Source organism: Colletes gigas, unplaced genomic scaffold (assembly GCF_013123115.1).
Source record: "Colletes gigas isolate AHSC1104 unplaced genomic scaffold, ASM1312311v1 Colletes_gigas_Sc00001, whole genome shotgun sequence".
Classification (NCBI taxonomy): Eukaryota; Metazoa; Arthropoda; class Insecta; order Hymenoptera; family Colletidae; genus Colletes; species Colletes gigas.
In genome coordinates this window covers 13,198,770-13,222,890 of record NW_025106630.1, presented here as the reverse complement: position 1 = coordinate 13,222,890, position 24,121 = coordinate 13,198,770, and the positions used below count along the sequence as shown (strand labels likewise).

The 24,121-nt window shown below is 36.9% G+C and overlaps 3 protein-coding genes across 7 annotated transcripts; 1 reads left to right on the top strand and 2 right to left on the bottom strand.

The window, feature by feature from the left end:
- Positions 1–64: 64 nt before the first annotated feature.
- Positions 65–16,211, top strand: LOC122404703 (AP2-associated protein kinase 1-like). Of its 4 annotated transcripts, none has more exons than XM_043408922.1 (14): positions 65–427; positions 902–1,017; positions 1,144–1,277; positions 1,353–1,464; positions 1,556–1,759; positions 1,844–1,947; positions 2,051–2,183; positions 2,337–2,925; positions 3,008–3,353; positions 3,434–3,563; positions 4,195–4,444; positions 4,602–4,649; positions 10,895–13,219; positions 13,466–16,211. In XM_043408922.1, exons 1-13 carry the CDS (start codon positions 313–315, stop codon positions 13,099–13,101), a joined length of 4,488 nt encoding a protein of 1,495 aa, XP_043264857.1. In that variant the 5' UTR covers positions 65–312; the 3' UTR covers positions 13,102–13,219; positions 13,466–16,211. The 4 variants fall into 4 exon arrangements, with proteins under 4 accessions (XP_043264857.1, XP_043264848.1, XP_043264839.1 ...); XM_043408913.1 differs by having other exon boundaries at positions 66–427; positions 3,434–3,572; positions 10,895–13,147; XM_043408904.1 differs by having other exon boundaries at positions 66–427; positions 3,434–3,572.
- A 1,209-nt stretch (positions 16,212–17,420) lies between these two features.
- Positions 17,421–20,146, bottom strand: LOC122404741. 2 transcript variants are annotated; one of them, XM_043408966.1, is made up of 4 exons: positions 20,131–20,146; positions 18,288–18,654; positions 17,952–18,162; positions 17,421–17,805 (listed from the first exon to the last, which is right to left on the bottom strand). In XM_043408966.1, the coding sequence occupies exons 2-4, from the start codon at positions 18,617–18,619 to the stop codon at positions 17,593–17,595; spliced, it is 756 nt and encodes a 251-aa protein (XP_043264901.1). In that variant the 5' UTR covers positions 18,620–18,654; positions 20,131–20,146; the 3' UTR covers positions 17,421–17,592. The 2 variants fall into 2 exon arrangements, with proteins under 2 accessions (XP_043264901.1, XP_043264909.1); XM_043408974.1 differs by lacking the exon at positions 20,131–20,146 and having other exon boundaries at positions 18,288–18,736.
- On the bottom strand, positions 19,317–24,108 carry LOC122404759 (mitochondrial import inner membrane translocase subunit Tim23-like). Its single transcript, XM_043408985.1, has 6 exons — positions 23,936–24,108; positions 23,101–23,360; positions 21,967–22,216; positions 21,693–21,862; positions 21,496–21,621; positions 19,317–20,538 (listed from the first exon to the last, which is right to left on the bottom strand). The coding sequence occupies exons 2-5, from the start codon at positions 23,171–23,173 to the stop codon at positions 21,500–21,502; spliced, it is 615 nt and encodes a 204-aa protein (XP_043264920.1). The 5' UTR covers positions 23,174–23,360; positions 23,936–24,108; the 3' UTR covers positions 19,317–20,538; positions 21,496–21,499.
- Positions 24,109–24,121: the final 13 nt, after the last annotated feature.

Below are 24,121 nucleotides of genomic sequence, written 5' to 3'. Positions count from 1 at the left end.
GAAGTTGTACACATATGTTTCCGATGTAGCTCATGCAGAGCGGAGCATGCGCAATTTATACGGCCTGAATATGTCGGCTGGGTAAAGTACGTTAAATGTTATCATGACTAGAACTATATCCTTTGGTTAAGTTCATTGGAGTTAGTTTATCACGAAAATTATTGTGATTTAAAAGTTGGAAGGTACAAGTACGATTAGTATAATTGATTCACGAAAATAAACTCGCCATATTGTACATCTAAAGATTAAGTAGTAGAAGAGGCCTTATGTCAAGTCGGTTCGGTATTGGGAGGGCCGACGACGTGTGCCAATATGAAGAAATTATTTTCAAAAATCGAAAACACATCGAAGGAACCGAACAGTTATTTGGGAAAGGTCTTTGTGGTAGGACGTTATACTGTGACTGTTGAGGAAGTTTTGGCGGAAGGTACGTGTTGCCTTCAACCTTGAATACTTATCATCCCTTCTACCATTTCGTTCATACACTCTATTATCTCGTTTGCTTTTTATGTACGCCACGCAAAAACAACATTAATTATGCATTATTGACAAGAAAATACATATTAACAACGATCAACGATTTAATCGCGATTTGCGGGGATTGGGTTAAACGGTAGCGAATTCATAATTTTTGTTCGATGACTGAAGTATGATATGTAACCAACGTTTATTACATAAATTTTTATATGTATACTTAAAAAATGTAATGTTATTACAAGCAAAGTTGTAAAATTATAACAGGTAATAGAAAATTTATGGTTCTATCGGAAAGACATTAGTTACACGCTGTAAATACCATAGAGGAATATAGAAATTGTTGGTCGTGTATCGTGTACAAAGATTAGATATATTCTTGAACGTAACACGATCGTACAATTATGTTTCGATACTGATATTGTAGGAGGGTTTGCTATTGTATTCCTGGTTAAATCTTCGAGTGGACGGTATGCGCTTAAACGCATGTATGTTAATAACGAACATGACCTCAACGTATGTAAGCGGGAAATACAAATTGCAGTGAGTTATATAAATATTTATCCATTTATTAAAACACACGTACGAAAGTAATGTTGCGTGTATATATACATATAATGTTTTTGAATCAAATCATTTTCTATCGATTACATTTATTTTAATTTATAGAGTAACTTGAACGGTCATAAAAATATCATTGGATATGTGGATAGCAGCATCACTCACATAGGTGGAGGAGTACATGAATTATTGCTTTTAATGCCTTATTGCAAGTCTCAAGTTCTTCAGATGATGAACAATAGGTAATAAATGTATCGAATGCACGAATAATGTAACATGCGTAAATTCTAAGAAAAATTTTGCTTTATCGTTTATAGGTTGCAGACTGGTTTCAGCGAATCAGAAGTCTTACAAATATTTTGCGATGTTTGCGAGGCCGTGTCACGATTGCATCACTGTCAAACGCCAATAATACATAGGGATCTAAAGGTTTATCATCCGTATTAAATCTTGTTGACATATTTACATGGAAATATATATACTTTTTACATATTTACATGAATATCTGTATACATTTCAGGTTGAAAATATATTATATTCCGATGCTGGTCATTATGTTTTGTGCGACTTTGGTTCAGCAACGGCTAAAGTTCTTAATCCTGGTGTACAAGGTGCTGCGATAGTGGAAGAAGAAATTAAAAAGTACACGACCCTTAGCTATAGAGCACCTGAAATGGTTGACATGTACTGTGGGAAATCTATTACGACAAAAGCTGATATATGGGTACGATAAATTTTTATAAGTATTAGATGTATAAGTGGAGTTGTCTGTGAATCGGATCGAGTAAAGATTTTTGTTTTATTTCAGGCATTGGGATGTTTACTTTACAAACTTTGTTTTTTCATATTACCATTCGGAGAAAGCACACTTGCTATTCAGACAGGAAATTTTACTATACCGGATAATTCAAGGTTTGTACTTTACATATATACGTATATGTATATTCTTTTAAAACATTTTATTTTTAACACCTTACATAATAAAATTATTAGAACTACACTCAACTTTATATAGATATAGTAGAAGCCTTCATTGTCTGATTCGTTATATGCTTGAGCTGGATCCCGATAGCCGCCCTGACATTTACCAAGTTTCTGTGATTGCTTTTCAAATCCAGGGCAAGGAATGCCCCATACAAAACTTACATGTACGTAAATAATGTTTTTGTGTAGACATAATGGTTTTCTGTTATGGATAAATTGCTCAATTTGCATGTGTTGTTTAAAAAATTTTATCAATCTTTGAATTTGTGAACGTCCCTAGTCAGTGAAAGCATACACATTTTTCCTTATCCTTTTAGAAAGTTCCAACTCCTGTTTTGGAATCATTACCCGTTCCCCTTATGGAATCTGAGACTGTAAAGAGATCGTCGTTAGTAAAAACACCAAAACCGTCACCTATAAGTACAGTTGAGGGTACTTCGGTCACACCAAGGCAACGACCAAAAGGGCAGGCTGTTGTGAGCACGGGACCTATAAGTTTAAGCGGGCAAATCGTGAGCCAAATATCTGGTCAAGGGAATCAGGTGCAACCGCAAAATTCTGTCGGAATTCCAGCTTCCTACGTTCCGATTGGCCAACAAATTACTTCGTTGAATGCGCCTCAGTCTTACTTGGGGCAAAGCACGCAATCAACCGTTCAGTCGGTACCAGTGAACGCGCAAACGTCTCATCAAATGTCAACGCAGTCACCCTTTAATCAAACTTCGTCGCAAGTTTGTCCTCCCGGTCAAAATGTTCCCTTCTCACAGGCACAGGGTCAACAATCGCAAAGTCCTATGACCAGACAATCCCCGGTGACTGTTTTGGAGAGAAGTGCATATTACTTCGATTCAAAGTCGACAACGAACGTGAACGAAGAAAATTTAGAAGCGCTATTCCCACCATCGGGTAAGGAACCTCGTGGAAGGCATTATTAAATTTCGTGAAATTCAATCGAATTAGATTCAGACATTATTATTTATGCTTACAGGATATCCAGATCCGTTCAAAGACGATACTCGAACCATGCCGCCACCCGCAAAAATACCACCTCCCGTAGCTCCCAAACCCTCTAAAACCCTTTCTAAAGCGTCCAATATTTCTGCCAGTTGCCCGCCTTCGAAGTTCACACCCGTTACTTCATTAGCATCGAAACTGAGTATTCCAAGTGGATCTAATAAGGTAACTCCTATAACACCCCCCACTTTACCGAAGCCAGTAAATAAAACGGAGAGCTTGAGTCAAAATATAAGTTCGAGTGCCTCTCCACCCGATAGTCCGACACTGTCCTCTGCACGTCACAGAAGAAACGTTAGCGATACAAGTGCTTTCAACAAGTATGTTATATCTTTTTTTACAAGATGAAATTTTCTTATACAAACTGTGTACACGCGAGTCTATTCTTTTCTTTATATAGAGCATTTGCAAATGAAACCACACAATTTCTTGCTCCGTACGAGGCTTCGGTGAAATCACGTTCAGAAGATGGTACATCTCCAGAAGTTTTAACCGACATAAGGCCTTGTTTGGGAACTAGTGCCTCGCATGTACGTATTGTAAGTACATAAAGCGCACAAATTTATTTTAATTTCCCTTTCTGTTAATTTTATCATTATCGTTACGCTTTATTATTTTTTGTTTGTGTGTTGTGGTGGTTGTGTTGTTGAGTTGTGGTTGTTTTTCAAATTTGACCATCTTTATTCTGGTTATTTCTCATTTTATGGGGTTAAGGAGCAAATTTTTCCAACATTACTTTTGTTCTTTAACAGACGACTGTTTTTCAACCGAATGATGGTAGTTAACGTGTTGACGGATTTTATGATTTTCATTTGATCGTTTTTATCTCTTTTGTACATTTAAATCAATATTGATTTCTTGTTGCTGTTGTTGTTGTTGTTGTTGTTGTTGTTGTTGTTGTTGTTTCTGTTTCTTGCACTGCACAGTTATTATGTAATTAACAATTAAGTCAGTTGAATCTCTCTTTTTTTAATTTTGTTTCCAAATTGAAAACAGTGTTAATATTGTTATATTTGAAGAAGATTTCTAATTACACAAATATTTATACATATACAGTCTATTGTAAAATGTTTGAAATAACACGAGTTTGTATCTACGTGGGCACACGTGCATATAATAGAACTGTACAAATGATTTATAAAACGAAGAACTTTCGATTAGGGTGAACTTTCGAGCGTGATAGCTACGGAAGGAAGATCTTTAAGTGCAGACGTAGCAGCTTGGAATCCGTTCGAAGATGTTGAACCTTTTAATCAATTAACAGAAGATCATATTTTTGGCGCGGAGTTTGATAAAATTAGAAGAGGAAGTAATACAAGTATTAGCGGTGTAAAAAGCCGTGAAAGTCTTGTTATGACGTGTACAGATTTACAAGAAGATCCATTCGAATCCGCGCCTTTCAGTTTGCCAAGTGAGTCTCGTCAAATTGAATTCATTTAAGAATGAAAGCTAATAATCTGTTAACATTCTAGAGCTATAGAGTATATTAATTTACGTTACGTACATTTATAAGAGAATATTTGGTGGCGTTCGTGTAAGTTATTACTAACATCTCGACTTGCTTCTAGGAGGAAAGAAGAACAAAATTGGGTCAAAGGCTGCGGCACTTGCTGGAGGTAATGCATAGACTCCTTCTTCGTATACTGTCCTATTCCATTTTCGCCTTTTCCTCAATGAGTCTGTATACAGTTTAAAGAGTAACCATATAAGTATACGCGTAAGTGATATTTTATCGTATTGATTTTTCGTTGAACCATAATTAAATAATACTCAGGGCTATATAACATCGTGTTTAGTTTAAACACTTACTTTCTCTTCTTAATGTACATTTTTGTTCAAGACAATGAGACTATTTTCAATCAAGAGCGTGTTGTCGAGTGTGATACACGAGTATTTGATTTGTAACGCATTGTGTCGATACCGATACCGATACCGGGGTTACCGAAAGCGAAAAAACATCAAGTATCACGTTTCTTCGTACATTTCTCTCTTGTAATAAGTTTTTTACTATTCGTAAACTCACATTTTTAAAATGCAATATGTATACAGGCTTATTTCGTCTTCTAATCTTCGCTTAAAGATTGAAGGCAAAAAAAGAAAAAGAAAAGAAAAGAAAAGAAAACGTAATATAATTTATCCGGTGTAGTCAGCAGACGTCGGTCGTATTAATGCAATTGTGCATAATCGTTCGTATACCTACACTACACTTAATTCGAGAAATAGTCGAGTTACCTGTGACGTAGACGAGACATGAAATGAAGGATAAACGAAAAGTATCTCTGGTCTGGTTAATCGTCGTTATTTCGAAGTACAATGTGTTTCGCTGTCGTGGTTTCTGATCGACCGATGCGCGAAGAAAATTAGTAGCGGGCTTCGTTGTTTAACATATAGCAACCTAACTAGATTCCATCAGCTTCTCATTTGCTGCGGCATGAAAACTTGTTACGATACATAGAATATCGCGGCGGTATATGAAAATAATACGCGTTGAACGATACGCATTCGTCGAGCAAGGTTTTTTTAATGGGACAGTCTGGTGTAATTTCAGATAAAAAATGTGTACGACATCTTAAAAAGTATTTAGCCGATCGAACTGATATTTGAATATAGTATAGGAAAAGACTTTGTTTATTAAATTAATCATCGCGGCAAAATGTGAAAATTAATTTTTTTTTTTATCTTACGAAAAAAAACGAAATAGACCGGGAAATTGAATATTTCCATTCAAATTAAGGTTTGTTAATTTTTGAAATGTTGAGATCGTGGTGGTGGAGAAATTAGTTTAGTTAATTAGTTAATTCTTTTTCTATCGCGCATTAAACGAATACAAACAATAACTAAAACTTTGTTCTCGAAAAGAGAAAAAATATTACATTCTTTTCTTATAAAAAATAAATCGCAATTTTCGACCTAAATAAAGCACCAGACTTTCTCCTTAAATGTCACGGAACAGGTTTCGAAGTCTCGGTTGAAAGAGTTACACGTTTCGGTGTAATCAAGTTACTGATAGTTTTTAATATTACCGACTTATGATAACTTTAACGATCGTTAAGCTCAATTTAAAAATTAATCAAGCCTGCGTTCTAATGCGTGCGAGAGTCTTTCATAAAATGTTGTCTTCTTTTTTAACGATTTAAGTAACCAAAGATACAAAAGTAAGTTCGTACGAGCGTACATTAATTGCATACGTTGGCACAAATAGGGTTCGGGAGGGGGGTAGGGTAAATTCACGCTAGGGCTGTTGCATAAAGAGAAATGGAAAAGAGAGACTCGTAATAGTTGTGGAAAATGTATAAAAACTATGAGGATAAGTTAAAGAGGATAGTTTGTGAGAGATGAATCCGATCGTTGCTACTGTTGTCAAGTATCGGGCGTACTTATTATATTATACGTATTTTTGTTAAATGGTACGTTTCGAGTGTATCGAGTGGCGTTTCTTGTGCGTGTACATTTCTAGGACGATGTCAAGGATCTCGCGAGTCAAGGAAAGTTTAGTAAACTGTGTCTGTGAATAGTATCGTCGATGTCGAAGTACTCTAAATTAGAAACAGTTTTTGTTGGTGGTAAATTGTTTGAAAAATGATGCGTTACACTGTACAGTAGTAATGTACCTGTTATGCTCATGTTACGACCATTCTCTTTCTTCGTCAAGTAATGTTCGAGTTCAGTTGTACAAGAAATACGCTACCCCGTTCGAATAACTGTCACTGTCGGGTAACAGATCTTGGAAATGTGAACCCGTGCATGTCTGTAACGCATTAATAACTTGGCTCTCGGTAGTTATAGTCACACTCAATTACGAACGATGGATGAGTCGTACTTTACTCGAAAGTTAATTTGAAACGAAGCACATATACGGTATATTAAAATATTTTATGCTTTACCGAATGGTAAATGGTAGGTAACTATTTTTATATGTTTGTTTTTTTCTTTCTACGAAAGAACCATATAAGAGTAAGTCTCTTGAAGTTAGAATCGAATATTTTCGTTGTTTGTTGGTGATACGAGCAAGTATCCAAGGAAAGAAATGTTTCGTTCGAAGGAGGAAATAGTATGAGATAAATCATCTCTTCTCGAATTTATAATTTTCGATATTTTAATAGAGGTAGAAAGAAAACTTGTATGTATATAGAAAAGTTCATTTTTTGGTGGACTTGGTATTTAACATTCATGTTCATTAGTTATGAAGAAATTTCATTCACAGGTAGTCGTCACTTGTCCAACATATTTTTCAACATTCTGTTTATGCGTGAAATTTCATAAAAATGGGAGATCGTCGGTTGGGGGGATACGATCCGCGTAATAAACAAATACTCGATACCGTCTGTAGTGCAATGTTTTTTTGTTAATTCGGTAACATTTCGAGATGTTGGAAATTGTTAGATTTGTCTCGAAACTTTGGAATCAAATGTTTTCTTTCTCGAGCACTTACTGGTATCGTCGGAAACAACGACGACGATGGACCTAACGTTGGGTGATTCACCCCGTGATACGCGACTACATACATAGATACGTGTAAAACGTGCCAAGACTGTCGTGTAGTACATTGTACATACGCGATTCAGTGTCCTGTTGTTTGAGTAAATCAATGCCTTGCGTGTATCGTGTGCCATCACCCTATTATCGAGGCCTCATTTTACTTAAACAATGCATCGTATGTTTATTACATGTTGCGTGTATGCCTGCATACATATGTATAAACCAGAGGATACGAGCTTTTCACTTGGGAGATGACGTTTTGGCAAAATCAGATAACGAACGAGACATTTATGACAGTTTGTGCCACAGTTTGTAAATTAAGCGTAGCCGAACGAAAGGGAGTAACTCTAAACCCTTGGTATTTTCTTTCTTTCTTTCTTTTTTTCTCTCTCTTTTTTTCTTTTTTTTTCCGGCCCATGTATCGACGAACAATTCGCCAGTTTGTTGTTCTAGAACCTAGCCCAATGGATTGTTACGTGCTATTAAATTTTGAAATAAAATATCCACATTACGGATAGATAAAGATTTGAAGAAATAGTTACGAAATCGAACTCGCTTTTGGACGAGATACGCCGTACTTTTTACGTGGCACGTGATTAATTTGTCACTTGTATTTGAATTTGGGCAATGAACAGATTACGCAAAAAATATGTATATAAATAAGTAAAATGTTGGATACAACTATTTACGTATGGAATCACGTATGTTTGCTTCGCGTTGCGAACATGCATTCAATGTTTGTTTGTATAGATTAAATATAATCCCGCAAAGTAAGATTGTTGCGTGCGTGTATTATACGTACATACTTGTAGTAATATTGTATCGACGGTATTCACATACGCGCTCGAGCACACTTTTGCGCTTTCTGCTCCTCAGCTGTCTTATGTATTTTTCGTTCTATTTTTATTTTCTGTAATGGTGTTCCTGTTCTTTTCTTTTGCCTGTCATTGTAACTATGTCCGGTTCTCTCTTTATTTCTTCCTTTTTGTGGCCTGTGCAAACATCACACGCGCGCGCACGCATACATTTCTATCATACTTGTACTTTTTCTTGTATCTCTGACTGTCGATATTTAGTAACTGTGCTATAACACGCAGCGTCCCGCTTCATTCTCTTAACTAGCTTAACTTATCAGTATATGCGAAGCAAATCGAGAATTTTATTCTGTACAGTTGTACGAAATCATTCTTAACAGTTTTAACTAAATTGTGTAATATTTTCTGGGCCACCCTAATATACATATGTATATTACGCGTAAAGCGTGCAGTTTGGTTCTCGTTAGAGTTGTGGGATCTTTGATAAGGATGGAAATATATATATTTTTTTTTTAGCACGTTTTATTTTCACGGCGTGGACGTTTACGTGGAAAATTTCATATTTATTCCTCACTGTCTGGAACAACCTAATGAGTTTAGGAGGCGCGATTGATTTTGTTCGTTCGTTTCTCAAACGTTCTGTTTGTCGTCTGTTGAAGAAAAGGGGCTTTCAATAATTCATGTCCCGTGTCGTTTGCCTCCCATTGTGCTGTTCTACTACCTTGTAAAGACTTGTACTTGTCGGGCGTCACTTTAAAGATGTCACGATGACGAATCGATTCGTAATTGTCACGGTAATTTTCTTTTAAGCACGATGCAACGTACAACGAACCACGGCGTGCATTTCTAATCGCGAATATCGAACGAATATCGAACGAACGGTCTGTACGAACGGTCTGTACGAATCGTAAAGCACTAATAGGAGGCCGACAATCTTGAACATGACCTTTCTCGCTGTATTAAGATAATAATGTTACAGCAATAAACGTGTACGTTAGCATATGGCATATGGAGTATTCTTTTTCTACGAAATGGTACAAAACGCAGCAATCCTTTCGTCCGTCAAACGATTCGATGTTTGATTAGGAAATAATAAATCGTACTGTCGTTTCTTTTGTACCACGCGTGCAAAACCAAATTATACATTGAATCGTTTTACTACGACATTACTGCGTTTTCTTGCATATCATCCTTGAACCCCTGAATCTGATTAGGACTGTTCCAGACCTTACGGTGATGGTGTGATAATTGGTGGTGGTACTAACATTGTCTCGGAGCAAATCAAACTGGGTGGGGAAGAAGATGGGAGAAAATCGGTTAATAATTTGTTTTGTAATGCGAGCCTCTAGCACGATAGTCGCAAAGTGATAGAACTCTGAACACGCACAATTCTAACAGCGTAATGCACCGTCTGTAGCAGACCTAATCAGACCTAATCTCCTGTTTATCCTAATTTATTGTATAGTTAAATTGCTTTAAAACCGTACGAGCGCATAACTTTACCATAGTATCGAGGGGTTACGATAGAGTGACGAACTGGAAAATATGGTTTTAGCAAAAATTTTCTTTGAAGCCGTATATGGAATTGTATCAAATATTTATCTATTAACTAAAAACTACAGACATATACTTGAATTAAATATCTACTAGATTTTGTTCTCGGAATCGTTTAAAATTAAAAAGAAGAATGAAATTTTGTAATTCGGATTTTTATGGATTCTTTTTTTTTTTTTTTTTTTTTTTTTTTGCAAAAGGTTCAACGACATGCTGCGTGAGATCGTCTCTTTAGATACATTATTACGCTGAAACGTAGAGTTCGTTACCGGTAGATACAATGAACGGGTCGAAATAAATTTTTTTACTTGACGAAATTGTGCCACTCGATCGCTCAAGATGCACGGTTCTCGAGTTAGGTAACTATTGCTTTAAGGTATACCGTCGCGTTTCTCCTAGGTAAGTACGGTGAGTTTCAATGTCTTTAAATGCGACGATTACCAGGCAAGTAAAATATGTATAAAGAAACTTATACAACAAATGTATTAAACGTTAAATTGCATTAATGTAGCCTAAAGATGAAAATGTTCATTATAAATAATAACACGTTTACGCTAATTTCTTATTCACGTTGGCTTTTTCATTCACAAACAGTAATTTGAACTTTCTATTTAAACGAAATTACAACACGTTGTTGCGGGTTGTTGTACGAACGGAATGATATATCATGTTAGTATAATATTTATGAAACATTTTAACACTGGCCTTGGTTTCTCCAGTAAATAAATGCTAATTCGAAGAACATGATAGTCTATTACAGTGCAAGAAGAAATCAAAATTCTTTCACTTTCGGAGTAGAAAGATACACCAGATCGTGTACCATATATAAAACAACGATATACTATACTTTTTACATTAATGCTTATTCACCAAAGAGGATTCAAGATCAGATGGAATAAATATTTTTTTAATTACGATTGTGTCGACCGCTATTATCATTCTGTCGATTGTCCGTGTACCAAGCAATATAGACGTTAATTTTTTTTTTTTCAATCACGTTATGTGTGTTTCAGGCAAACCAACGAACGGTAGACCAAGAATACCTTTGAAGCAATGGAAACCAGGGATCGAGCGCATCGAGTTGGACGAGAAAACGACTCTCTCGACGGAAAACAGTCCCGTATCTCCGCCATTTGTTCGCGCTCCCATGGAGAACCGATCGAAATATGAAAAATTGCCTTTCAACGCCGGCGATGCATCCAGTGACAGCGACAAAGACGTAACTCGGGAACGAATCAAGCAACAGAGAAGACGGGGTAAGAGCGGGCTTCGCAGGAAGAGGAAAGTTACGCAGGGTGCTATAAAAACTACTCCGGCGGATAACGACGACGAATCCAACGACTCGATAGGCTCAGCCAGCGATTTGAGAATCAACGACGACGAGGAATGTAATGATAACGGTGGTAATGTTCGCGCGAACGGCTATACGGTCGATAGCAACCAAGAACAGGAAGACGACGAGGAGGACGAATGTACCGACGAGGACGAGGACGAGAACGAGGACGAGAACGAGGACGAGAACGAGGACGAAGCTCGCAAGAATTGCGTGAGAATGGATGAAAATGTTTTAGAGAATGTCACTGTTCACGGTGAGGAGGATTACAGAAGATCCAAGAGGCATTATCGAACGCAACCATTGTCGCGCGTCGAGGTGGATCCGGTCGTTGGCCACGAGTACGGAGAGAAGCCTTTGCTATTGGACGACGAACTGGATCCTGAATCAAGACCGACAGGATTGTACGGCAATCCGTTTGCCAGCCAGCAGCAGTATTGTACGAAGCCTGTGCAGATCGAGGACGCCGGCAGCTCGGAGACGTCGGACGAAGACGATCTGTCAACTAATCGGTTAAAGAAACTCGAGAAAGATGTTTTTGCGTTGGCACCGTTCCCACGATTCGGCAGTTGGAGAAGAAGCGTCGACGATCTGGATAAGGACACGAAGAAGAAGAACAACAACGAGCAAGTCGAGCCGAACACTCCGTTGCAACCGCCTATCCCAATTTTCGGTTCTACGTCCGACGCGGATACGGATGGAAAAACTGTAGCAAAGTACGATTTGCCGCGAGTCGGGAGCAACGAGAGTTACGAGGACGCGAGCTTTTCATCGATAGAAACGCAGCAGCAGCAGCAGCAACAACAACAACAACAACAACAACAACAACAACAACAACAACAACAACCACTTCCGTTTCGAGCAATCTCCTCGAGTATCGAGCTAACCGCCGCTGGAAAGAAGATAAACGAGACGAACGAACGAAAAGACGGGGAGAAACGCGAACAACTGGACGAAGAGACCAACGTAAAGGATTTGTTCGGCTCGTCGCCGTTCAGTCCAAGCGGTTTTGCGAATCCTTTCGCCAATCGCATCGTTTCGAATTATGTTACGGAGGAGGAATCTGGACCGCTGTATACGAACAGCGTTCGTCATTTGACGCAATCGGTCCCGGCCGCGAATTCAAATTTCAGTAACGTAGTAGCAGCGGACGACTGCGATCGTTTCGCCGGCTTGAAGGCCTCCAAGGATATTTTCGGTTCCATTCCCTTCGATGAATTCGCACCATTGCGAACCAACGAACAGCAGAGATCCGGTTCTGCCCAAAGACCGTACTCCCAGCCACCGTTGCCGATGCCGATGCCGATGCCGATGCCGATGCCGATGCCGATGCCGATGCCAAGTTTCGTCGACGAGACTCTGAACGCAATATTGTCAGACAAGTCGTCCAACACCGCTCGATCGACGTCCATCGCGCAGGACACCACATACTCGATCCAAACGGTGCAACACACTGCTCGTATTACCGTACAGACTATCAACAGCGTATCGAAACCGGACATTACACCCGACATTGTCTCGCCGATGTCGCCGGAACCGCTCGTCGGAGACGATACACCGAGACAACACAAGAAAGAGAAATTTAAATCGGAAAGGTCCAAGTATCATCTGATCGATGAAAACCACGGTGACGTTGTCAACGTTTTACCGTCGAGCCTGTTGCCTCACAAGGGCAAGTCGGTCTGTCTGAAAAAGTCACCCAAGACAAAGAAGTGCTCCATCATTGCTGCGGCTGGCTTCAGCAACATGAGTTTCGAGGATTTCCCGAGCGACGAAAACGAGGAGAAACAAATCACAACGCCACAGAGAATCGCACCGTTCGAAGTGGTCAGGGAACCCGAGAAACGTTTCGGATCGCTCAAGAGAAGAAGCAATCCATTCATTTGAGACGAAGACGGTACAAAGAGAAACTTCACCAAGAATACCTATACGGGTATGAAGAAATTTACATGATTTCACGCTTTACGGCAGACTCCCTCAGATTCCCTCTACAGAAATGTCCAAAGTACGTCGATAGTTTTAGCTCGTCACCGGTCTACCAACTAATAAAAACAATCGAATCGTTTGAAAATTAATATTCGAGTAAAGTATACATACACTGTACACAGTGTTTCCTCGTTAACTGACCGGGCAAGGTTACGAAGAGAAGCGAGTTTTGTATTTCGAACCAAGATGTTCTCTCCGAAGTATTGTAAATTAGATTTTTCTCAAGTATTCGGAAGAGTAAGTAAAATATTTTTTTTGCCATTAGGACCGTGACAAAAACCAGAGACGGAAGAAGCAAACATTAAAATACAGTATTGCCTAGGACCAAGCTCTCGCGTTTGGATGAATTTTCACCAAGAAGACCAGCGAATAATCTGAAATTTTTATCACAAGATGAAATTTAAGGCGGAAAAGTTATTTGGGTAACACTAGTTCGGTTATCGAGGAAAGAGTTTGTGGATCGATTAGTCAGATAGTATACATATGTATATTAACACAGACCTAACCATATTGGTATCGACGAAGGCTAGAATTTACGATAATGTAGGTACTGTGCACGAACAAGTGCACAAGTGATACGGAAGGAATGCGGGTGGGTTTCATCGATTATAATAAAAATAGGAATGCCTACTGGGAAAAGTTTCATATACATAGTATGTATACATACATACAATGTATTTTTAGTTTCATATTAGCGACCGAACGCAGAAAATCCCCCTTGCCTCTGTGTCGTCCCGTAACACTTGTTTCTCTTTCGTGCACAGTACATAAAGTTGAGCGATGGCATGCGTTGCATGCACGACGTCCATTTAATATCTTATACAAATACATAGAAAATTGATACGCGATTTTTGTCCAATAATAATAGTTTACTCGTGAAACATAATACGTATAATCGAAGAAATTTATTCGTTTCCTCGTAAAAGTCCTGCGACCATTGTCGCTTGTTTCTTTCATTCCTTTATTTAAAACATTTAGTGTTTGCGCATACTCGCATGTAAGTTTATACGGAACAAAAGTATGTATTTGTACCAGAAACTGCCAGAATCTGTCTGGTTAAAGAAATTACAAATGAAACTTGTAAAAAATGTAACTCGCGTCGGTCAGGAGATACCGATTCGTGCAACTAGCGCGTAGAAATTCGACAATTCGAATAATAAACTAAATCGAATGTCGGTTTTGTCAGAATGTTTTTTCAGCGAACGAATCCAAGTTGAAAAATACGAAAGGAAAATAGTAGAGAAAGAGCGCATATAAAGACAGCTCGAGCATCTATTTTTGCAACCAGGCATTTTCTACGCTACGTTTGTACTTTGAAATTTCTAGATTACTACTACTACGATCTAGCAGTTCTTACAAATGAGACAGTATTTCTAAGAAAGTAAATTAATAGCTAACAAGAGACGTACACGATCGAATTTTCCATATCGTGTGTGTATACTCGTATTGCTCATGCCCAAACTTTTCCAAGGAACCATTCTTACGAAACAGAAATATGTATTCTGCGACTATAATAATTCCGACACGGTTACAAGGTACCGCAGACCACAAAATTATTTGCGCATGCAGAATAAAAAGACAATAAAAGGATGTAAATGTTTGTTTGGTAAGAAATAAATAAAATTATAGAATGTTGTTGATCCGGGTGAGATTCTCTCGACGTCACTAGACTCCGAAGGAACGCCGCCCCGCCACACACCTAAACACTATGGCGATAATCCCGTGCATGTTTTAATTTTCCAACACATAAATTACAAAATTTAATTTTAATTTAGATTTTCTAAATCTAAACTAGATTTAAATCATTACTTTTTCATAGAACCACTGTTGTTTTATCGCCTTTTTATTTTGCATATTTCTAGTAAATTGCTGTTTGTGCCAGTAATTTTGTGACTGATCGTATCTACGTCTTTTGAAACATCGAAACGACGCGGCGCAATTAATACGTACCATCGAAGAAACTCTTGAAATGTTTAACTTTATTCTACTATAGAAACAAGTTGTACACGATTCGCGACACGAGAAATCTTTTTTCAACTTATTTACCAATCGCTCGTTCGCTGGAAAGAACCACTAAACGTCGATATCCCTGACAATCGTACGTGTCTACGAAACGAATATTATAATACGTATGTACGTAGGATTCGTATTTAAAGGGTAGTTACTACTACCGTACACACGCGACCAGTTCAAGTTTGCAGATGTGCCTACGCGTAATCCATGATTACCGAATTTCAAAATTTCAAATAACTTACGTTTATTCGTGATGCGTGTTTAACAGATTAAAAAGATACATCGAGAGTGAAAGTACACGATGTTTTTAAAAACTGGACTATACATAGTTGCTTTCTATAAGCAGAAGGGGTAAAAGTTGATACAGAAAACCGTAGAATGGTTTAACGAGGATCGCTCGCCTCCCTCCCTTCTGCTCTTCTAATTTCTTATCGAGAGCAAAAAGGGTAAAGGCAATATTACTTGTCGGGTTGTCAGAGTTCACCCACCACTGTTCACTCTATAATCTGAGAAACGATACTCTAATCTCGCAGAAATAGTATAGTGGATCCGGTTAAGCCACTCTGACAAAAGTCTTCTTCCCAGTTCCTAAAATCACCTTGTATAGTTTATCGATAAAGAGAGACAGATCAGAACACTTTAGACAATACGAGAAAAGTATTTGTGTAATAATCGGTATATTCCCATGTATTCGCGTACGCGTACAAATTCATGCATGTACGCTGGTAAATGCGTATTTATCTAATGGAAATGTAGATACTAGGTAATGTAATACATACACGATTAGGTGCCTTTCTTTCTTTGTTAAGTAGCGTTTAAAGTTTGTACTCTCTGCTGTTGTGTAGAATAGAAACAATGGGATGTTTGCATAGAAACGAAGTCAATTGTATTAAGCGTAAGAGTTACTAAGGTAAAGTTTATGTTGGAATTTCAGTTCCTATACGTAGCTATTCAAGTTAAGCGCACGAACGATAAGCTTCGATCTTATAAACTTTATTGAAAGGGAAGCCATGAAACCATGAAAAGAATGTGCTTGTAAAGTAGGTAGTTGGATCGAACTTGATCAGATTCGTTGGAACATCGCGTATTCGTTCTGGGAGTATGTTTGTGCAGTATTGGTAGGGTAAAAGATTGGTGCTTCGGGAGGGTTTATTTATACGTCGTAAAAAAGGTACATACTGCAAGCAGCTATAAAGAATGCCCGTGAATGATGTTCACGATGCGAGAGAAATCCATCTTTTTAGTCGTTAGTTTACACGATTCGAAATCCAGTCGATAGCGAAATAATTTTTTTAAACAATTCCAATCGATGAATCTGAATTCCATCCAGGGCATTCTCTTCGACAATGTTCAGTGATACACGTATTGCCGATAGTATAATAACATTACACATTCCGCATTGCTTGCTCGTTATTATGTTTATGTATATATTATTATGTGTTAACCTTGGTACAGGGAAATGTAAAGAAAAACGCATTTTGAGTTTTACTTAAATTTTTGTCCACTGCCCTTGACACCAGACCAGTTACAGTATTTATTTGATGGTGTTCGGTGAAGCGGCACTATCTTGTGCTAAAACTCGTAGAGAGAATTCTTACCCTCTACAAAAGTTGACGCAGAGAAAGAAAATTGTTGCCAAACAATTCTCATTAAAGGCATTTCGAAAGACTTGCTACGTGTCGAATTTCTCTGCCTTGGCTGTTTCAACATTTGCAATGATTGCATATCTGTGCTGTGTGTGCGTACGTGATAAATTGTGAGATGGCATTCGTCGCATTTCTTTCTTTTTCCTTGTCATTTCACACGAGTTGGTAAGAGAAAAACAAGAGACGGATAAAAAGTTGTAAAAATGTGATGCTTTGTGATGATATTCTAGTAAAACATTATGTACGCGCAGTACACATACATATGTATACGTATAATAAAGCTGCGTTACTGGTATTATCGATTGTGAGAAAATAAGACAACTACGCTAGTGTACAAAAAGAAGAGATATAGGGACGAGTGATCTTATCTGTGTATAAAGTGTGTAGAGCACTAAAACTAAAATTGTATCTATATACGATAATTGTATGACCATTACGCATTTAGTTTAAGTAAATAAGAAAAATATATGCGCGTACGCGCGCTCGTGTGTAACTGTATGTTGTTCGTTATTCGAAGCAACTACCAATGGTTTTATTGGCTAACACGTTTTCTGACCAAATACGAGTCATAATTCCTTACAGGGTCGAGAGCTTTCTTTATCGTTGTAATATTTATGAAACTTTTGTGTATTCAAATAATCGAACAACTCGATAATTCAGGTATTCGGCAAACATTATTCGAACGAATCCAATCCTAATTTCGATCAACTTATAAAAGGGACTGTGTCGCGTTTCATTTACGACAACAGAGTCTCTTACGCGCCATAGTACCATTTAAAAGAAACGCGAATACCCAAGTACAGACATTTAACCACGTGGATATTATTGCCAATCGTAGAGCGAAACCGGTATCAATTTGTCTGTCGCGTTGCCAATCGGTTGTATCTGGTTGTAAATAATCCATAAAGTCCAAGATCGCCCCGCACGAAAGTCTGTGATGTATCACCTGTGAAAGAGGACGATATTTAGCACGAATGACACGCAAGTATTGTGCGTTGCTAACAAGTTGGCAACTTGTTAGCAATGCACGGTACATACATAATTGGTATATGTATGTATATCTGACGAGGAGAGTTTTTCAGAATAGCCGACCTCAGCCTCGCGACCCGTGGAGCTCAGGAGTTGTATAAGTCTTCTTCTATACTGGTCGCAGGTTTTATAGTAACCGTCCGTCATTACAACTGCGTGCGCTAATGACAAGCAACACAATAAAATTGCGAGAAATACAGCGGGTATCCATTGTTTATACGGAGTTCTTCTTTTAGGCCTGACGACCACTGTTGTTTGAACATTGTTCAAGCTTCTGCGGAAAAGAGAATCGTGAAGCGATTTCCACGGCCACTCGGTGCGCGCTCTCCTGGCCAAGTACAATCTGGTATCTACAGATTCCTGAGAGGCAATGCACTAACATTCCTATGATATGCTTACCTCCTGGTGTCATCGTAGATTCGTACAGGCTCGTCCAAATTTCTATTAATACAGCATCTATATCCATGATATCCACCGAGACATAAACCGATCAAAATTATAGGAACCAAGCCGTAAACACCAAAGTGGCAGAGTTTCGCATCTCCTCCCATAAAAGTGCTAAAGGTGTTAATGCCGTATAGTATACAATCGCAGTCGATGCTGATGCAAACGTCCAGTGTCCATGCCCAATATTGCCAAACGGTTACCAGGCTAATTAACGATGTCACGGAGAAGATCGCGGATGAAACGTAGAGCAGACAGAGTATAAACTCTGCTCGCCACTCTTTCATCGCTTTCGTTCCCTTTTACGAGAAGAAAATTCCACCTGAGAACGAATACGAAATTCGAAACGATCAAATTCTAAATCATTTTATATCTCACAGTCCCTTCGATGTCTCATTGCCGATTTAAATCTAAACACGAATTGAAAAAGAGCTTGCCCTTTTAAGTGTCATCGTTTTTTCCTTCGCACAATAGTGTGAATTTTTCGTTATAAACGGAAAATTGTTCATAATTCGGGAAATATTAATTTGGATGTTTTGCATGTTTAGCAGAACTTTATTCCTTCGTTTGGCGAATATCATTCAATTAAATTTTTATTAATTTATTATTTTTGGTTTGCAGATCCAGAACCGTTTTTTCAAAACACCCTGTATGAAGGAACACGTACCGTGAAAAATGCTCCACAGCCTCGTTACACACCGTGTTGTAACAAATGGTCAGTTTCGATCAGATAAATATTTTCAATAGCTACTGTTCTCACGAGATACTATTTTTGTGATAACGATTCACCGACCGTGTATATCAACATTTTTCGATATACGTATAGAGTATGGAAATCGAATTGCTAGATGAGCCGAGAATATGTTCGACGGTAATCGATTCTTTTCCACAACAGCAAACCGTTCAATTACGAATCGCGTTAATGTTAGTTTAACAAGAAACAGGTATCTCTACGTACCACGTAAACTAAACCAGACCGGGTTAAAATGAACGATCAGCCAGCTTTAAATATTTCCAGTGCGCGTGCCTTTTGAGTAAGGATCGTATGAAAACAATCGTACAATAACAATCAAGAATTAAATATAATTATACATTGGCACATCCATCTCTATCAATTTATTCCATCAATGTATGATGGAACTATGCGCCTCATAACGAAGAAAATGATCTAATAATATAATTGCTTACCGTTATAATAAATCGTATCTCGAAGAGAAAGTACCTCTTCCTAATCGCTAACGTTTTTCAAACGATTTTCAGACATGTCTCAAGTGTATACTTTTTTTCCTAAAGTATTATTTTCCCGTTAATTCTAGAGAAACCTTGGCACACAGGGTCTCGTCTGTGCATCCGTCAATACTGCTTGCGTGTTCTTCTTGCTCAAATAAGCCGCGGATTTTCGTTAATACTCATCGATGCAATATCTACGAACGCCAAGGATCGTAGAGATTAAATATTTACACAGTAGGAATGGCTTGCCTCATATTTTTTCAATAAATATTCACGTTTCACAATACAGTTCTAACAAGCGTCAAATGATATTCGTTCGAACGTGACAAACCGGAAAATGAACAGATTATTTTCGTTTTGCTAATTCCCCTTTACATACATATACACAATTGACGAATCGAAAGTGTCATTTTTTACTTGTTGTATGCATATACATATACGTGTACGCACATACAAATAGTATGACACATTCAATGATACAAAGAAAAAATATACTTTGTACCTACAGTGCGACGAAATCCAAAACTTTGAACAATACAACAAATTTGAATAATCAATCGAGCGTTACCTTTTCTAGTTTTTCGTTGATATGTATCAGATCAAAACCTGCACGACCGATGTGAAACGTGAGAATACTTAGCAGTAGGGAGATAAACTTTGATAAGATTATCGTGCGTTACTGACACAATGGTAATCCAGGTGCTGTAAACTGTGAATTCTGTTTGTGTTAGAGATACTCACGTATAAATCTAAAACTAGAAATGAATATGAAGTAATAGTAAACTTAATCCATGTAAAAACACATATAGATACTGCTGCGCACAATTTTCTTTATTTATATTACAGACTGGCTATGCGTATTTCGATAAATTGTTTATTCTATAGTATCGTCCAAGGAGATTTTCTATGTACAAAACAAGTCGAATTTGTTGTAAATTTCTAGTAATTTGGAATCCCGCTTAGATCTCACTTTAATCTGAACAAATAACAAAATGCAACAAAGTATGTAAGAATACGAGAGAACGTGTTTCAAACTGCTCTTATTTTCTCCAATTCATCACCCAAATCGATCGAAGGAAAGATTATACTCTCCTAAAATGCATAATAAAAGCAAATTTACCAAAAGACCAAGTTTTTATCAAGTAAATATTATACTAAAGTTAAGGAGATATTTGTTTCGCAAAACAATTTTTATACAAGGGCAAAATAAAAATAACTTGTTTTATTTCTTCTATTTTGAAATGCGTACGTTTTTGGTAAAACTTTTACCCGAATGCAATTTTACCGAATACGGTTCACTAAGAAAATGCCAGAGCAGGTTTAACGTTACCCTCTGATTATGTAAACATAGAATTGTACCCTATGCTCGAAAAGAAGATATTACTCTTTCAAATTCGACCGTTTTATTTCAATGAAACGATCAAACAACAACGAATTTTTTAACTATAACTTATCCTACTGTTAAAAATTATGAAATTAATAGGATACTGTTATGTAAAAAAACGTCACTACTTATCACAAGCACTACTTGTCACATGGTAACTATTTAATTGATAAAACAAAATGATTTATACTTTATAGCAAGCTTTATCTCTGTAAAAGTAATTGCCTCTATTTCTTTTTGTATCGACCGCAGAATGTATATATTAATAAGAGTATCGTTTTAAGACTATCGATATCCATTAATTCTGTCATACTTTGATGATCTTTGATAGCGATAAAAATTTATATACAAGGTGTTCACACTATAACGTTGGTATTAAAAGACTGCTAAGCTTTATCCTCTTTCATTTTTTTTCTAGTGTTTACTACTTATGAAAAAAACGACTAGTATAGCGTCAACACCCTAAATAGATCGTTTAAACAAAAACGGCTTTAGTAGGAACACTCTGAAAATGTACAACATGGTTAGAGTTTTTGCTGGTATACACACTGTCTTATGCTGGATTAATGCCGCGATGCCTTAATTCCGATAGGGTTTCTTGATTACTCCATAAAATATATATCGATGCTAGTCCTAGTCCGATGCAACCGCCTAATGCACACTTCCTTAGACCAGCTGAAAGAATCAAATTATTACTAGCACTGTTCGGATATCTATATATATATATATGTTTAAACGATACATACTTGTGGATTTAAACAGCATGCCTGTTGCTGTTGCTGCTGCTAGAGTATTTAACGAATCATCTGTTCCTCTTGCCCAAGACAGAATTACACCGAAACCACTATACATCACAGATACTATTCCAAATGTGTTTGCCAACGAGGAACCACGTTTCATCACATGATTGATTAATCTGTAAAGAGGAAATTACATACTTTTGTGGTAATTTACTATATATTGCTGCAGCTCGTAGTATCTTTCGATCTACAAACAATAAATATAATTTAAATTACATACTGAGTTCTCCTAAGCTTGCCAGTTTGACCAGCTAACGATGTTGCTTTAATACCTCTATATAAGCCTTCTGCACCACCAATTCCAGCTCCTGTTATACACGCTGCGCCAATCTGACTGAAAGCTAATTCGAACCGACCTCTTTGTTTTGAAGCACCCTCCGGAAATATATATTCAGGTTGACTCGGAGGAAGATACGCGGGGTCAAAGTTCAAATAAGGACTAAGCGGTGCTAATCCTTGCTGAGATGTAACTGATAAACACCATAACATAAACTATTACATAATGCCATAAAGTCTGATAATAATTACTACAGAATTGTTTCAAATAATATTCTAAGAAAATTTAATTATAATATTATTTTATATAATAACTGTGTTATTATAGGTCCCACAAAATTCTTATATATATATAGTATGGATTATTGGATATTCTATCCTTAGAAAATCCAATATTATAAGAAAGTTTTGCTATTATTAATATGTATGTTACCATTCCCGTACAATATGTCATCGGAATTAGATTGTTTCAAAATAGATGAGAAACTGCCAAAAATTTCTGTGTTTACATCATTGCTGTTCGAGGACATAATTCATTGTGTAAAATATTTAACAAAACTATTACATTTGTACCATTTTCTAAATCAAAAACATGCTAAATTATCATAAATAATACCAAATAATTGTTTAATCATATGTCATTTTTTATATGCACGATAAATTCATATAAAAGTTTTCTGTCCTGTTGACAATTTTCAATTGTTTATTATTGATTAAAAACTGTTTCGTGAAATAATACTTTTATCTGTATGATTTATTATACGATTTTACAGATGCACTGATGGTAGTAACAGTGAAATATTCAATTTTCTGCAATATTAAAAATATGCTAATAGATATATAGTGGACGACAGCAGTTATGTTACAATACGAATTTAGGTTATATTTTCATGTCGATTTAATCATATTTCATTAGTGGCATGTTGAATGATATAAATTTTCTATAAAAGACTACCCAATGGAACACAGACATTATATAATAATAATACTTAAATTATTAATGAACATATATCGAGAACCGACAGTCAAAAATAACGTGGTCTTACAATACCAAATGTATCAATAAATTTTAACTTACCTGGTATATTTAAATTACCGTATTTTTTATTATTTGACGCATTGTTTGCACCCTCATCGCGTAAATCTATCATTTTCGACGTCCACTCGGTCAAATTTTATCTTCCTTGATTACTTTTATAATAAATACTTGCAACGGACACGCTCATTCATACGCTTATTTCCAAAAATTGATTAAGATCAAGCACCCTGAACATGTTGAGGATACGAATTTACTTTAGCACGTTTTAGTTTACATCGCCGCCACTTTAGCATCGGTAACTGTAACCAAAAATACAGCGACTCGACAAACTTGGCTCATAATATGAAATCGCGTTACTCTATGTTACTGTTACGTAGAATTAAAAGTGCATAAAGTAAATAAAATGAAAAAAATGCAATTTTTACTAGTAATAGGTGAGTTTATAGTAAAAGTACCTATTATTTTTCCGAATGCAATTCCACTATTCCGTGTGTACGATTCCAACGTAAGAAAAGTCAAGAAAAAATTTTGCAAATCTATTTATGGTGCAATAACGCATAGGAAACATGTTTGGGTGTAATGCTGCAAATTTAATATTATCTGCAGTTTCTTTTTAGAACAACAGTTACCGAATAAATAACAAATCTCCTTATAGAAACTGATTATTTTGTCAAGTATTTGCGTTAGACAAAAATTTGAAATAATTTTTCAAAATACATATACAATACATCTTGTTTTCAGTTTTATTTCTGCCGACTGGAAAGATATGTTTTAACGTGTTGCGGGAAGTCGCGTTGTATGTAAGTAAAATACGTAATAAAGTAAGAATTAGTAATATTTACTGCATAAGACGGCATAAATGTTCAGTACTTACATGAAAGCACATGCATTTGTGATGAACATGTTGAGATTTACGTTCGCGGCGCGAAACAAAAATTCATTTTTCTGTTCCAGTATACATATATTATTTTCGTACTGTATGTGCACATGGAAATTTTTTCGAAATAACAGAATAACAACAGCAATACAAGTTGAGCGAATACGCGAAGCGAATATCGAT